We start from the raw sequence: 16866 nt of genomic DNA, 5'->3' as shown, positions 1-16866 counted from the left end.
AATGCAAGCTGGTGGTTTGGACTTTGGATTATTGAAGATGGTCTCCAACGGTTTGTGGTCAGTGACTATCGTGGTGAAGGGCGCACCAAGCAGATACACATTGAAGTGTTCACAGCCCCATACAAGAGCATGAGCTTCCTTCTCTGTCTGACTGTATCGTTGCTCAACATCTGTGAGAGAACGGCTGGCGTAGGCAATTACTACTCTGGAATCTGGTTGACCAGGTTTGTGTTGGGCTAAAACAGCACCTAAACCAAAAAGACTAGCATCCACAGTTAACTCAGTGTCCATCGACGGATCAAAGAATGCAGCAGTCGCATTCTCTACTAGTGCATCTTTCACGGCATCAAATACATTTTGTTCGATGTCGCTCCAGTACAAAGATGCATTTTTCTTCAGGAGCTCACGTAGAGGCTTCGTAATGGTAGCAAAATCTGGAATGAAGCGAGAACAGTAGTTTGCCATTCCCAGAAAACTATGTACTTCAATGGACATTGAAGGAGGTGCAGCATTCTTGATATCTGCAACTTTCTTAGGATCTGGAGACAGACCTTTATCACTAAGTACATGTCCAAAGAATTCAATTTTATGTTGATTGAACTCACACTTTGCTTGGCTTAGCGTCAAATTCTTTTCTCGTAAGCGTTGGAATATTGCACGAAGAGCTTTGTCGTGTTCAGCTTGGGTACAGCCATAAACAATGATGTCATCAGACATGTTGTCAGCATTAGGTATATCTTGCAATACCTGGCTGATGATGTGCTGGAATACCTTGGCAGCACTGTTAATACCAAAACTAAGGCGCTTGTACCTATACAGACCTCGATGTGTCGTAAACGTTGTGATGAATCGACTCTCATCATCAAGTTCAAGCTGATGATAGCCCTTGTTTAAACCTAGCTTGCTAAATACAGTTGCACCATTCAAGCGGTAGATCATATCATCTACAGTGGGTGTAGGATGGCGTTCACGCATTATTGCCTTGTTGGGAACACGCATGTCCACACAAATGCGTATCTCATCTGGATTCTTCGGCTTTGGTGGAGTGACAATTGGGCTTACCCATGGTGTTGGGCCTGTTACTGGTTCAATGATATCTAGTTCCATCAGCCTATCCAGTTCGGCATCGACTTTCTTGCGAGTATGGAATGGTTGTCGGTGATGTGGTTGGGCAGCTGGAATCACATCTGGGTTGATATGCAGATGTACTTTGCTATCAGTATAACAACCTATGGATTTAAATCGATCAGAAAATTCAGCAACAATAGCATCTACATTGTTTGCAGATTCCACTGCTACAGCATTAGAAAGCTGAAGTAGCCCCAATATGGTTGAAGTCTTGTAACTGAGTAAAGACTCCTTTGCATTCCTAACAACATGGAATGTAGTAGTGAGCATTGCACTCTTTGACTTAATCTCTGCAGTGAAAGTTCCAATCACTGGCAAGGCTACCTTTGAAGCATAGGCAGTGGCTTTGTCATTATAGTTTTCAAGCTTTGGGAACTGTTTTTTAAATTTTTCATAGTGGCACTCAGCAATGGTGTCAATGTTTGATCCAGTGTCAATGAGAACTTTGAGACAAATACCAGCAATGTATAGTATAGTCTCTGGGTTGTTTGGAAGATCATTCCATTCTGTGATTGCTTGTACTCCATAAGTATAATCACATTCACTGTCATCTGAGACTGGTTGTAATGAAATGTTGTCTTGTACATTATTAACATTCTGGATATGAGGTGCAATATTGTGTTTACCACCTCGACCCCTATGACCTGATCCTCGTACAGTGCTTTTATTCATAGACTGTGGTTTCTTGAGTGCAGAACAACACATAGCACCAAAATGACCTAGTTTTCCACACTCATAGCACTTCTTACCTTTAGCAGGACAAACACTACCTTGGTGTGGGTAGTCTCCTCCACAATTGTAACATTTATTGTTAACACCCTCTGATGTGGGTCGTTGTGACTGCTTGAGTCTTGTTCCATGACTCCAGTTGTGATGTGGCTCTCGGCTCAATTTACTGTTAGGTTTGCCATGATATCTTCTTTGATCACGGTGTCCTCCCTGAACCTTATGTACCTCATCACTGTTAGTAACAGTGGCAGAACCGTTGTTGGCACTGCACTCCATGACACGAGCATCACGTGCAGCATCTTCCATTCGACGAGCCATATACAGTATCTTGGTAAGAGAACTTTCATCATCAACAAGTTCTAGAGCTCTTCGACGAAGACGTGTAGATGTGCATGTTTCAATTATTTGCTGTTTGATTTCTTTGTCAATATCAGCAAACTCACAATGGGTTGCAAAACCCTGCAGACGTGTGTGGTATTGATCAACGGTTTCATTAGAGACTTGTCTGGCTCTCCTGAAATGCATAATTTCCATTGCAGTATTTTGCCTTGGTTTGAAATGCTCTGTTAGTTTGGCTTTGGCAATGTCATAATCTTTGGCACCACCAGTGTCTTTCAGTGTATCAAAGATGTCACAAACTCTATCACCTGCATAATGAAGTAGAAAGGCACGCTTTCTTTCAGCACTTTTGATGTCAGAAACTATCAACAAAATTTCAAACCTTTTAAGCCATTTGATCCACCTCTGTGACAGGTTTGTCTGGTCACAGTCAGGATCAAATGCAGGAAACTGAGGAATATTTGCCATTTTTACTTTTTTACTGAATAAAAGTAAACTTATCACTTAAAATGTTCCTCAGAATACTAAACACTTACTGCACTGTATATGTTAGTCAAGAATTCACTGTAATTACTTTAATTTTGCAAAGCACACAAGCATTTTAATGCAAAAGTTCAAAACAGTGCACAATATAGCAGCAACTGACTTCTTACCTAGCCCTTGTGTACATGTGTTGTTCCTACTCACAGCAGCACAGCAGTTGGCACAGCAGTAGTTAGCAGTTGGTACAGCAGTTGGTGCAGCAGTTGGTACAGCAGTTGGTACAACAGTCAGTTCACAGCGTGAAGAATTTTGTAGTACGAAGCGTCGTTTCGTAATCAAAACATCAGATTTTGTACACATCAAAGCGTCGTTTCGTACACAACGTCGGCAGATTCCTCAGTACACAGCTTCTTCAGCAAGCACAGCTTGGGTAGCACATAGCATTGGTTAGCACACAGCATCGTTCAGCACACAGCATTGGTTAGCACACAGCATCGGTTAGCATACAGCATCGGGTATGGTGCTCACAGCTTCTCTTCCTCCTCCAGGCAGCATGCTTCTCCCTTGTGTTTTAAACTGAACAAATACCTGCGTTCACAGTTCATCCTCGTCGCCAATGTGGTGTTTGTGTGTTACTGAGGAAGTCTTGGTTGTAGGGTTGATATAAAGCCATTGCTTGGTTACTGACTTTAATAGTTAAACTGATACATGACTAGTAGCTACCAAGCTTGGCGGGCGTCCTGTACGCTCTTGTTTACCTTCTCTGGCGTCTGCTCCGCCACACATAGAAAACGGATGGTACCATTTTCTGTGAACATGACAGTGGGTGTTGTGGGCACCAGCGACAGGTGGATGTGGGAGGCACCAGCAACAGATGGGTGTGGGGGCACCAGCAACAGGTGTGTGTGAGGGCACCAGCAACAGGTGGATGTGGGAGGCACCAGCAACAGGTGGGTGTGGGTGGCACCAGCAACAGCTGGGTGTTAGGGGCACCAGCAACAGCTGGGTGTCTGGGCACCAGCAACAGCTGGTTGTGGGGGCACCAACAACAAGTGGGTGTAGGTGGCACCAGCAACACTAGGTGGGTTTAGGGGGCACCAGAAACAGATGGGTATGGAGGCACCAGCAAAAGGTCGGTGTGGGGACCACTAGCAACAGCTGGGTGTTGGGAAACTAGCAAGAGGTGGGTGTGGGAGGGGGGCACCAGCAAAGGTGGGTGTGGGGGCACCAGCAACATGTGGGTGTGGGAGGGGGGCACCAGCAAAGGTGGGTGTGGGAGGCACCAGCAAAAAAGGGTGTGGGGGGCACCAGCAACAGGTGGGTGTGGGGGGCACCAGCAACAGGTGGGTGTGGGGGCACCAGCAACAGCTGGGTGTGGGGGGCACGAGCAACAGGTGGGTGTGAGGGCACCAGCAACAGGAAGGTGGGGGCACCAGCAACAGCTGGGTGTTGTGGGCACCGGCAGCAGGTTGGTTTTGGGGGGCTATCTTGAGGTTATCTTGAGATGATTTCGGGGCTATTTAGTGTCCCCGCGGCCCGGTCCTCGACCATGCCTCCACCCCTAGAAAGCAGCCCGTGGCAGCTGACTAACACCCAGGTACCTATTTTACTGCTAGGTAACAGGGGCATGGGGTGAAAGAAACTCTGGCAGTAGCAACTGGTGGGTGTGGGGGGCACCAGCAACAGCTGGGTGCGTGGGCACCAGTAACAGATGGGTGTGGGGGCACCAGCAACAGATGGGTGTGGGGGGCACAAGCAACAGATGGGTGTGGGGGCCCAGCAACAGGTGGGTGGGGGGCACCAGCAACAGGTGGGTGTGAGGGCACCAGCAACAGGAAGGTGGGGGGTACCAGCAACAGCTGGGTGTTGTGGGCACCAGCAACAGGTGGGTGCTGGGACACCAACAACAGCTGGGTGTGGGGGCAACAGGATCACCTGGGTGTGGGGGCACCAGCAACAGGTGGGTAAGGGGGCACAACCAAAAGGTGGGTGTGGGGGCACCAGCAACAGTTGGGTGGTGGGCACCAGCATCAGGTGGGTGTGAGGGCACCAGCAACAGATGGGTGTGGGTGGAACCAGCAACCAGTGGGCTTGGGGGGCGCCAGCAACAGGTGGGTGAGGGGGCATCAGCAACAACTGGTTGTGGTGGGCACTAGCAACAGATGGGTGTGAGGGCACCATCAACAGCTGGGTGTGGGGGGCACGAGCAACAGGTGGGTGTGAGGGTACCAGCTACAGCTGGGTGTGGGGGGCACGAGCAACAGGTGGGTGTGAGGGCACCAGCAACAGGAAGGTGGGGGCACCAGCAACAGCTGGGTGTTGTGGGCACAAGCAACAGGTGGGTGTGGGGGCACCAGCAACAGCTAGGTGTTAGGGGCACAGGCAACAGGTTGGTTTTGGGGGGCAGCAGCAACTGGTGGGTGTGGGTGGCACCAGCAACAGCTGGGTGCGGGGGCATCAGTAACAGATGGGTGTGGAGGCACCAGCAACAGGTGGGTGTGGGGGGCACCAGCAACAGCTGGGTGTGGGAGCCCAGCAACAGGTAAGTGTGGGGGGCACGAGCAACAGGTGGGTGTGAGGGCACCAGCAACAGGAAGGTGGGGGGGGGGGGACACCAGCAACAGGTGGGTGTGGGGGGCATCAGCAACAGGTGGTTGTGGAGGCACCAGCAACAGATTGGTGTGGGGGCAATAGCAACAGCTGGATGGGGGTGCACCAGCAACAATTGGGTGTTAGGTCACCAGCAAGAGGTAAGTGTTGGGGTCACCAGCAACAGGTGGGTGAGGGGGCACCAGCAACAGGTCGGTGAGGGGGTCACCAGCAACAGGTGGGTGTAAGGGGCACAGCCACAGCTGGGTGTGGGGGGCACCAGCAACAGGTGGGTTTGGGGGGGCATCAGCAACAGCTGGGTGTGGGGGCACGAGCAACAGGTGGATGTGGGGGCATCAGCAACAGGTGGGTGGGGGGGAACCAGCAACAGCAACACATGGGAGTGTGGGAAACAGGTGGGTGGGGGGGGGGAAGCAACAACAGGTGGGTGTGGGGGCACTAGCAACAGGTGGGTGTGGGGGCACTAGCAACAGGTGGGTGTGGGGGCACCAACAATAGGTGGGTGTTGGGAGCATTAGCAACAGGTGGGTGTGGGGGCAACAGCAATAGGTGGGTGGGGGGCACCTGTAACACGTGGGTGGGGGGGGGCACCAGCAACAGGTGGGTGTTGGGGACCCCAGCCACAGCTGGGTGTGAGGGGGAGCACCAGCAACAATTGGGTGTGGAGGCACCAGCAACAATTGGGTGTGGAGGCACCAGCAACAGGTGGGTGTAGGGGCAACAGCTGGGTGTGGGGCACACCAGCAACAAGTGGGTGTGGGGGAGGGGAGCACCAGAAACAGCTGGGTATGGAGGCACCAGCAACAGCTGGGTGTTTAGGCATCAGCAACCGGTAAGTGTGCGGGCACCAGCAACAGGTGGGTGTGAGGGACACCAGCAACAGGTGTGTGTGTGGGGGCACAAGCAACAGGTGGGTGTAGGGGACACCAGCAACAGGTGGATGTGGTGACACCAGCAACAGGTGGGAGTGGGGGTGGGGCAACAGCAATAGGTGGGTGTGGGGGGCCCCACCAACAAGTGGGTGTGGGAGGGGGCACAAGCAAGAGGTGGGTGTGGGGTGGGCACCAACAACAGGTGGGTGTAGGGGGCAATAGCAACAGGTGGGTGGGGGCACCAGCAACAGGTGGGTTTGGGGGGGACACCAGCAACACCTGGGTGTGGGGGGGATCAGCAAAAGGTGGGTGTGGGGGACACCAGCAATAGGTGGGTGTGGGGTCACCAGCAACAGCTGGGTGTTTGGGCACCAGCAACAGCTGGGTGTGAGGGGGGCACCAGCAACAAATGGGTGTGGAGGCACCAGCAACAGGTGGGTGTGAGGGCACCAGCAACAGGTGGATGTTGGGGCACCAGCAACAGCTGTGTGTGTTGGGCACCAGGAACAGGTGGGAGGGGGGGGTCACCAGCCATAGGTGGGTGTGGGGGCACCAGCAACAGGTGGGTGTGGGGGGGAGCAGCAATAAGTGGGTGTTGGGGGGCCACCAGCAACAGCTGGGTGTTTGGGCACCAGCAACAGGTGGGTGTGAGGGGCACCAGCAACAGGTGGATGTGGGGGGGCAACAGCTAGGTATTGGGGGCACTAGCAACAGGTGGGTTTAGAGACACCAGCAACAGCTGGGTGTGGGGGCACCAACAACAGATGGGTGTGGGGGCACCAGCAACAGCTGGGGTTGGGGGCACCAGCAACAGCTGGGGTTGGGGGCACCAGCAACAGCTGGGGTTGGGGGCACCAGCAAGAAATGGGTGTAGGGGGCACCAGCAACAGGTAGGTGTGGTGGCACCAGCAACAGGTGGGTGTGGTGGCACCAGCAAAAGCTGGGTGTGGGGGCACCAGCAACAGGTGGGTGAGGGGTCACCAGCAACAGGTCGGTGAGGGGGGCACCAGCAACAGGTGGGTGTAAGGGGCACAGCCAAAGCTGGGTGTGGGCGGCACCAGCAACAGGTGGGTTTGGGGGGGGCATCAGCAACAGCTGGGTGTGGGGGCAGCAGCAACAGGAGGGTGGGGGGGGGCACCGGCAACAAGTGGGAGTGGGGGCTCCAACAACAGGTGGTTGTGGTGGGCACCAGCAACAGGTGGGTGTGGAGGGCACCAACAACAGGTGGGTGTGGGGGCACCAGCAGAAGCTGGGTGTGGGGGCACCAGCAACAGGTGGGTGTGGGGGCACCAGCAACAGGTGGGTGTGGGGGCACCAGCAATTGGTGGGTGTAGGTACACCAGCAACAGCTGGGTTCGGAGGCACCAACAATAGGTGGGTGTTGGGAGCATTAGCAACAGGTGGGTGTGGGGGTAACAGCAACAGGTGGGTGGGGGGCACCTGTAACACGTGGGTGTTGGGGATCCCATCAACAGCTGGGTGTGAGGGGGAGCACCAGCAACAAATGGGTGTGGAGGCACCAGCAACAGGTGGGTGTAGGGGCACCAGCAACAGCTGTGTGTGGGGCACACCAGCAACAGGTGGGTGTGGGGGAGGGGGGCACCAGAAACAGCTGGGTGTGGAGGCACCAGCAACAGCTGGGTGTTTAGGCATCAGCAACCGGTAAGTGTGCGGGCACCAGCAACAAGTGGGTGTGAGGGACACCAGCAACAGGTGTGTGTGTGGGGGCACAAGCAACAGGTGGGTGTGGGGGACACCAGCAACAGGTGGATGTGGTGACACCAGCAACAGGTGGGAGTTGGGGTGGGGCAACAGCAATAGGTGGGTGTGGGGGGCCCCACCAACAAGTGGGTGTGGGAGGGGGCACAAGCAAGAGGTGGGTGTGGGGTGGGCACCAACAACAGGTGGGTGTAGGGGGCAATAGCAAGAGGTGGGTGTGGGGGCATTAGTAATAGGTGGGTGGGGGCACCTTCAACAGGTGGGTGGGGGCACCAGCAACAGGTGGGTGGGGGCACCAGCAACAGGTGGGTTTGGGGGGGACACCAGCAACACCTGGGTGTGGGGGATCAGCAAAAGGTGGGTGTGGGGGACACCAGCAATAGGTGGGTGTGGGGTCACCAGCAACAGCTGGGTGTTTGGGCACCAGCAACAGCTGGGTATGAGGGGGGCACCAGCAACAACTGGGTGTGGAGGCACCAGCAACAGGTGGGTGTGGGGGCACCAGCAACAGGTGGATGTTGGGGCACCAGCAACAGCTGTGTGTGTTGGGCACCAGGAACAGTTGGGAGGGGGGGGGGGTCACCAGCCATAGGTGGGTGTGCGGGCACCAGCAACAGGTGGGTGTGGGGGGGGGACCAGCAAGAAGTGGGTGTTGGGGGGGGGCACCAGCAACAGCTGGGTGTTTGGGCACCAGCAACAGGTGGGTGTGAGGGGCACCAGCAACAGGTGGGTGTGGGGGGGCAACAGTTAGGTATTGGGGGCACTAGCAACAGGTGGGTTTAGAGACACCAGCAACAGCTGGGTGTAGGGGCACCAACAACAGATGGGTGTGGGGGCACCAGCAACAGCTGGGGTTGGGGGCACCAGCAAGAAATGGGTGTAGGGGGCACCAGCAACAGGTAGGTGTGGTGGCACCAGCAACAGGTGGGTGTGGGGGAACCAGCAACAGCTGGGTGTAGGGGAACCAGCAACAGGTGGGTGTGGGGGGCACTAGCAACAGGTGGGTGTGGGGGGGGGCACCAACAACAGTTGGGTGTGGGGGCACCAGCAACAGTTGGGTGTGGGGGGCACCAGCAACAGGTGGGTGTGGGGGAACCAGCAACAGGTAGGTGTGGGGGGCAGCAGCAACAGGTGGGTGTTGGGGGCCCCAGCAACACGTGGGTGGGGGTGGGCACCAGCAACAGCTGGGTGAGGGATGGCCCAGTAACAAGTGGGTGTGGAGGGGCACCAGCAACAGGTGGGAGTGAGGGGGCAACATCAATAGGTGGGTGTGGGGATCCCCCACCAACAAGTGGGAGTGGGCGCACCAGCAACAGGTGGGTGTGGAGGGGGGCACCAGCAACAGGTGGGTGTGGAGGGGGGCACCAGCAACAGGTGGGTTTAGGGAGGACACCAGCAACACCTGGGTGTGGGGAGCATCAGCAACACCTGGGTGTGGGGAGCATCAGCAAAAGGTGGGTGTGGGGGACACCAGCAATAGGTGGGTGTGGGGGCACCAGCAACAGGTGGGTGTGGGGGACACCAGCAACAGCTGGGTGTTTGGGCACCAGCAACAGCTGGGTGTGGGGGGGGGCACCAGCAACAACTGGGTGTGGAGGCACCAGCAACAGGTGGGTGTAGGGGCACCAGCAACAACTGGGTGTGGAGGAACCAGGAACAGGTGGGTGTGGGGGGCACCAGCAACAAGTGGGTGTAGGGGCACCAGCAAGAAGTGGGTGTAGGGGCACCAGAAACAGGTGGGTGTGGGGGGCACCAGCAACAAATGGGTGTGAGGGGCACCAGCAACAGGTGGGTGTGGGGGGCACGAGCAACAAGTGGGTGTGGGGGCACCAGCAACAGGTGGGTGTGGAGGGGGGGAACCAGCAACAGGTAGGTTTTGGGGGGACACCAGCAACACCTGGGAGTGGGGGGCGTCAGCAAAAGGTGGGTGTGGGGGACACCAGCAATAGGTGGGTGTGGGGGCACCAGCAACAGGTGGTTGTGGGGGACACCAGCAACAGCTGGATGTTAGGGGGCACCAACAACAGGTGGGTGTGGGGGGCACCAGCAACAGGTGTGTGTGGAGGGCACCAGCAACAGCTGGGTGTTGGGGGCACTAGCAACAGGTGGGTTTAGGGGCACCAGCAACAGCTGGGTGTGGGGCACCAGCAACAGATGGGTGTGGGGGCACCAGCAACAGATGGTTGTGGGGGCACCAGCAACAGCTGGGTGTAGGTACACCAGCAACAGCTGGGTTCGGAGGCACCAACAATAGGTCGGTGTAGGGAGCATTAGCAACAGGTGGGTGTGGGGGCAACAGCAACAGGTGGGTGGGGGGCACCTGTAACAGGTGGGTGGGGGGGGGGCACCAGCAACAAGTGGGTGTGGTTGCACCAGCAACAGATGAATGACGGGGGGCACCAGCAACAAGTGGGTGTGGGGGGCACCAGCAACAGGTGGGTGTGGGGTAAACAGAAACAGGAGGGTGTGATGGGCACCAGCATCAGGTGGGTGTAGGGAACTTACAGAATACCAAAAGTATTTATGTCTGTACTTACAACTTAATACATACAATCTGACGACTGTTTACAAAATAAATTATGAGATTCAAATAAAACTAAAAAGAATTTATATATAGAAAATTTAAATACCTCTCCTTCCAGGAGATCAGATCACGATCACATCACAGATCACGATCTCTCTCGCACCTAGCGCTGCAGGGTGGGTAAATAATTGGCAGAAGACTTGCGTCTCTCTAGATGGTTAGACCCCACTCCTAACTCCGTGTTTTATGCCGGGTAGGGACGGGAGGTAATCTCCAGTGACGTGTAGTCTTTGAGAGAGAGAGAGACCCATCGGCCACCAGGAAGTTCACCATGGGCCACAAACGCTACAGGATCCGGGGAACGCTCTTTGACGAGCACCCGTTCTCCAAGACATCCCTCCTGAAGCTATTTAAAGAAGTTGCGTGAGTGACACCTAAGGACATTAGACAGGAAGGCATGGACATCCTCTGCTACTTTCATAGTGATGAGGAAGTTGACAAAGTTCTGTTCTACACCTCCACTTTTCTCAGACATCACCTCTGTCTCAATTTCCCACGTCAGTACCTGGCTTCACGCTGTCATTGTTCATGATCTCAGCCAATGGATCGCTGATCAAGATCTAGCAGACGAAAGCGCATTCATGACCGACTTCACTGAATCCAACCCGGGCTTACAGCTCCATAAAGCTAACTTCTTCAACAGATATTGCTCCTTGAAGCATACCTTCCAGACCATTGATTCTGGCTACCAGAAATGGCGTTTACAGCTTCGGTATTCACATTTCTCCATTCCGTGTGGAGATGGAACGTTTCCACATAGTCAACCAGTGCCTCTGGTGCTACGAGTACACCCACTCCACCAGCAAATGTAACCAGAGTATTTAGAAGTGTAGCCTCTGTTCAGCTGATCACCATTATTCTATCAGCACGTCAGAGACACTATGCTGATTGCTTTGCAAAGGCGATCATCCTACAATCTCTATTCGTTGTCCTCATAGACAAGAAATCATCCATAACATGGAAAAAATACACATCTTCTACCGGAACCACCACCCCTGGTGCAACCAACCAATCAGCGTCCACCTCAACTTTAGGTTTCAACGTCCAAGCCGCCATTTTCCCTGTGATTCTGGGAGGAAGACCTACTGCTACTGCTACTGCCACTACCAGCCAATGGGGGCCTTTGCTCCCAACCAACCAGCAACACATCGAGCCAGCCATTGCCGCCTCCACCCCATCCCGGCCAACCACTGTCTAGCATAGTAAAAGCTTTCATATCGACGGCCAGAATGACTACTGGCACTAACCCCAGAGAATTTGTGAGACTCCTGACAATTCTCTACAAAGTGAACGGTCTCCCTACCTTCATTGTTCCTGAAGAAGTCTACAACACTCCGGGTTCAACTCCAGCAACTGACTCTGTGGAGGATGTCGACTCTACATCCGACGACGATTCCGCCACTACAATGCAGACTTCAGATCCTGTTGTAGTACCTTCAGCTCGCAAGAGTCTGCCTCCTGAGACCCCCACTTCTACTACAATTCCAGTTACTAACCGTGACATCACTGTGAACGCGGCCACGCTTTTAGACTTACTGTCAGCTCCTGCTCCACATGTTTCTCCGGCTGTTGCTAGCCCTTCACCCGTCCCTATCGTGAATTCAGCTTCAGTGGACCCTGGGTGTGACCCTGTAGAGGGTCTATACTATGAAGTCCCCTCTGCTGCAGTACCTACTGCTGCTACTCAACCTTCAAGAACTCTACCTTTGAGAACACTATCTTCGCAATCTACCACCTCTGCTCTTCACTCATCTGATGAATCGCATGAGGACGTGTCTGTTGGAACACCATCTCCTCCTTCACGGGTATATCACTACTCACCTGCCGATTTCCTTTAAGACACCTCACCAACAACACCCAACGATAGCACCACAAGGCCAGCACCAAGTCAGACTACCACGACCAAGACCGACAAGTCCAAGAAGAAGACCAAAGACCAGAGTTTGATGAAATCGTCAACAAAAAAGAAGACCAATAACGAAATGATTTAACATCAACATCTGTAATCAACCCTCAACTGCCAGCTGTTTTAAAGAACACCGCGACGAGAAGTCCTGCCTCCTGCAAGACACATCAGCGAGCAACAATGAACACTCCACTCTACAACCAAACTACAGCATCAGCTGCAATTCTTACCCACGGTGGTTGTGCCACCGATCTTTCATCTCACCTCTTCACCTCGTCTCCAGTTCCTCGCTCAAGATTTCTGAAGCCGCCCCATTCTTCTCTTCCCGACTTACCAGTCCTATGGTATTGAAACTGAAACTTCCGGGAGAGGTATTTACCTCTCCTTAAGTAAATACCATTCCTTAAGTTGTAAAATAAGAGAAAAATTTATGGGACATGAATGCTCCCTGCCGAAGGAGATGAGACGGTCCATCATGGACTTCCTAGCGGGACACACGAGTGTAGCCGTGCTGGGTTTTCTTTTGTGTTAACGAAACTCCTATGATGCTCCTGCTCACTGATCTCTCCCATAACAAGGGAAATACCTCAGTCCCGTACTCACTCCTTAAAAAACAGTGTTGCCACATAGTTACAGAGAGTATGGTTAGAAGGTAGGAAACACCAGCCCCAGGGGTAAGCACTGTAGACGAAAATTTCGCAATAATTTGTAATTGAATAAAGTGAACAATATTCGTGATTTATATTATAATGTAATTTGTCAATAGCCTGATGTTCAATCTCAAAGAAACTGAGTTTGGTATTATCCAGAATAAGGATCGTCCCCAGAGAGAGACACAATAGCCACAAGTCGACATGAGGGATGTCGGGCTCACGTGACTGACACGCGTCCCAGCTAAACCAAAAGCTCCTGTTAAGCTAAACTAACATTTATTTTCCTTATTAGAAATACCCAAATTTAGTTAATTTAAATAATCTGAAGTCTCAATAATAAGAAGTAACTGATTTATTTCAATTTAGTTATTTATATATGTAAATACCCCCATATATGTGAGGAATTATTTATATGGAGTTTTTAAAAAATACAGTGCACTATTTTCCAAATAATAAAATATAATTTAATTGAACAAATATTTAACTGAAACTGATGCTATTGAAATCTAATATTTTTAAAATAAATATTCCCTTCACAAGTAAATATTCCGCACACATGTCACTTTACATGTTCTGTAACGTGTGTGACGGTAACGCGTTGGTGTTCGGCTGTTCAAAGCTAGGGGTATGGCTTCGTCACATAGAGTCAAAAAAAATAGAAAATCTGGAACTTCGCCTGTGGTAAGGTAAGGAGAAGACACACAAAACACAAGTAAATTTTAACAATGGAATTTTAATTACGTTAAAGAAAGCAAAACATGAATAAAATGGACATACAAATTCGTATAATAAAATCAATCAATCAAAATAATAAGAATAATCAAATGACAAAATGAAAAGTTACGTTAAGACAAGTGAGTAATAACAAGCTGTGCAATATACAATAAAATGAGAGGTGCAGGAATATTGGCTTTAAGCTATCACCTCTCTTAGTACACGTAAGCCACAGCTTAGTCTACCAAGAAGACGTGTTAACCTTACAAAAGCACTGAATATTCTGAAGACTGAGGTCGTGGCGGCCCCAGACATCAAGTAGTATGGTGGGTAGAGTGCAGTAGGAGCTGGACCGACGGCCAATCAGCGAGGAGCCGGCGACAAGACAGGTAGTTTGGCGGTTTGAGGTGGAGCAGGTGTTCCTGGCTGCATACGTTTTGCGCTCTGGCAAACCTTGCTGGTGTTGTCGTTGTTGGATTTTTCTTCCATACTTGTTTTATATAGATGTTTATGTCGACGTCTTTTGGAGGGAAGAGCAGGCTCAATCTCTTGAAGGAGATTATCGTCACACGTGTGACACCTTAACAATTATGTAAACTGCTTCCTGATATATATACTGCACTCTGGGTATACCTGCCATTGTGAGGCTCTGCCTGTCTTCCATTTTTCCATCTGTCTATCAATCCATCTATCTATTTCTTTATCTTTCCAACTAACTATTTAGCCATCCATCAATTTTTCCATCTTTGCATCCATCAATTAAAATGTTCATATATCTCTCCATCTATATATCCATTTATCTTTTCAACTAGCTATACATCTATCTATCCATCTATTTATCCATCTATCCATCCATCTATCTATACATCTCTTTGACAATATGGAATTATTTGGCTAAGTACATACTTAATTTAAATTTTAGTATGTGGACTGTATATTTAAAAATCTATCCATCTTTCTGTCTATCTATTCCATCTATGTATCCATCTATCAATACATCTATTTGACCAAGTGGGATTATATGTGTGATATATGTGGGTTATATATATATGAGTGATATTATATGAACTGAAATCCAAATGGTGGCATTCCGAAAGGGAAACTATTTGGAGATAAGAAAATTCCTGACAGATATAACATGGGAAACAGAGCTCAGGGGAAAGACGGCGCAAGACATGATGGAATACATCACGCAGTAGTGCATGGAAGCAGCAGACAAGTTCGTCCCAGTCCAAAAGCTAAAAAATGGAAATGCAGGTGAGAAACCTAGGTTTAATCAGAGATGAAAACTAGCAAAGCAACTAAGTAAAGAGCGTGGAGAAACTATAGAAATAACAAGACACTTGAAAGCAGAGAAGGATACAAGAGAGCCAGGAATGAATACGTCAGGATGAGAAAAGAGGCAGGAGGGCAATACGAAAGCGACAATGCAAGCAAGCAAGGACAAGACGCAACTTAAATTACTGCACAGCCACATCATGAGAAAAACAACAGTGAAGGAACAGGTAATGAAACTGAGGATAGGGGCAGACAGATTCACTACAAACGACAAGGAAGTGTGTGAGGAACCGAATAAGAAATTCCAGTGGGTCTTCACATTAGAGCAAGGAGAAGTTCTAGAGATAAGAAAGGGAATAGTTAACCAGGTACCACTAGAGGAGTTTGGGATTACCAGTGGAGATGTAAGGAAGCTCTTGCTAGAGTTGGATGTGACAAAGTCTATAGTCCCAGACGCAATCTCCCCTTGGATCCTAAGGAAAGGAGCAGAAGCACTATGCCTACCACTCTCCATAGTGTATAACAAATCACTGGTAACAGGGGAACTGCCAACAATTTGGAAGACAACTAATGTAGTCCCTATATACAAGAAGGAGGATAGACAGGAGACACTGAATTGCAGGCCAGTGTCCCTAACTTGCATACCATGCAAGCTGATGGAGAAGATTGTGCGAATAAAGCTAATGGAACATCTGGAGCGAATGAACTTTGTAACACAACATCAACATGGATTCAGGTATGACAAGTCATGCTTCACAGGATTAAGTGAATTCTACGACCAAGCAACAAAAAATCAAGCAAGAAAAAGAAAGGGTGGGCAGACTGCATATTTTTGGATTGCCAAAAAGCCTTTGACACAGTACCACACAGGAGGCAAGTGCAACAGCTGGAGATGCAGGCAGGAGTCAAAGGGAAGGTTCTCCATTGGATAAGGAAGTACCTAGCAACAGAAGACAGCGAGTCACTGTAAGGGGCGAGGTCTCAGATTGGCGAGACTTCCCCATTGGAGTCCCGCAGGGTTCAGTCCTTCGACCTATACTGTTTCTGATATATGTAAATAATCTCCCTGAAGGTATAGAATCGTTCCTCTCATTGTTTGCTGATGATGCAAAAATTATGAGGAGGATTAAGACAGAGGACGATAGTAGGAGGCTACACGAGGACTTAGACAAACTGAATGAATGGTCCAACAAATGGCTACTAAAGTTAAACCCGAGTAAATGTAAGGTAATAAAGCTAGGCAGTAGAAACAGGAGGCCAGACACAGAAAACAAAATGGGAGAAGAAGTCCTTCATGAAACGGACAGAGAGAAAGATCTAGGTGTTGATATAACGCCAAACCTGTCTCCTGAAGCCCACATCAAAAGAATAACATCTGCGGCTTCTGCGAGGTTGGCAAACATCAGAACTGCCTTCAGGAACCTGTGAAAGGAATCATTCAGAATCTTTTATACCACATATGTAAGACCAATCCTTAAGTATGCGGCCCCCCTTGCATGGAGCCTGTACCTTGTCAAGCACAAAAAACTGGAAAAAGTTCAGAGGTATGCCACTAGGCTAGTCCCAGAACTAAGAGGCATGAATTACGAGGAAAAGCTGCGTGAAATGCACCTCACAACACTGGAAGACAAAAGAGTAAGGGGAGATATGATCACTACTCATAAAATTCTCTGAGGAATTTACATATTGAATAGGATAAACTGTTTAATACGGTGGGTACGTGAACAAGGGGACACAGGTGCAAACTGAGTACCCACATGAGCCACAGGGACGTTAGAAAGAACTTTTTCAGTGTCAGAGTAGTTAACAGGTGGAATGCACTTGGAAGTGATGTGGTGGAGGCTGACTCCA

At 50.7% G+C, this 16866-nt stretch overlaps 1 protein-coding gene across 1 annotated transcript; it reads left to right on the top strand.

The window, feature by feature from the left end:
• The first annotated feature begins 11693 nt into the window (after positions 1 to 11693).
• LOC123751261 (calphotin-like) lies at positions 11694 to 12302 on the top strand. Its single transcript, XM_045733354.1, has one exon. It carries the CDS (start codon positions 11694 to 11696, stop codon positions 12300 to 12302), a length of 609 nt encoding a protein of 202 aa, XP_045589310.1.
• Positions 12303 to 16866: the final 4564 nt, after the last annotated feature.

Source organism: Procambarus clarkii, chromosome 27 (assembly GCF_040958095.1).
Source record: "Procambarus clarkii isolate CNS0578487 chromosome 27, FALCON_Pclarkii_2.0, whole genome shotgun sequence".
NCBI classification, from domain to species: domain Eukaryota; kingdom Metazoa; phylum Arthropoda; class Malacostraca; order Decapoda; family Cambaridae; genus Procambarus; species Procambarus clarkii.
The sequence above is the reverse complement of the archived record's forward strand: the minus strand, read 5'-3'. Positions and strand labels throughout refer to the sequence as shown.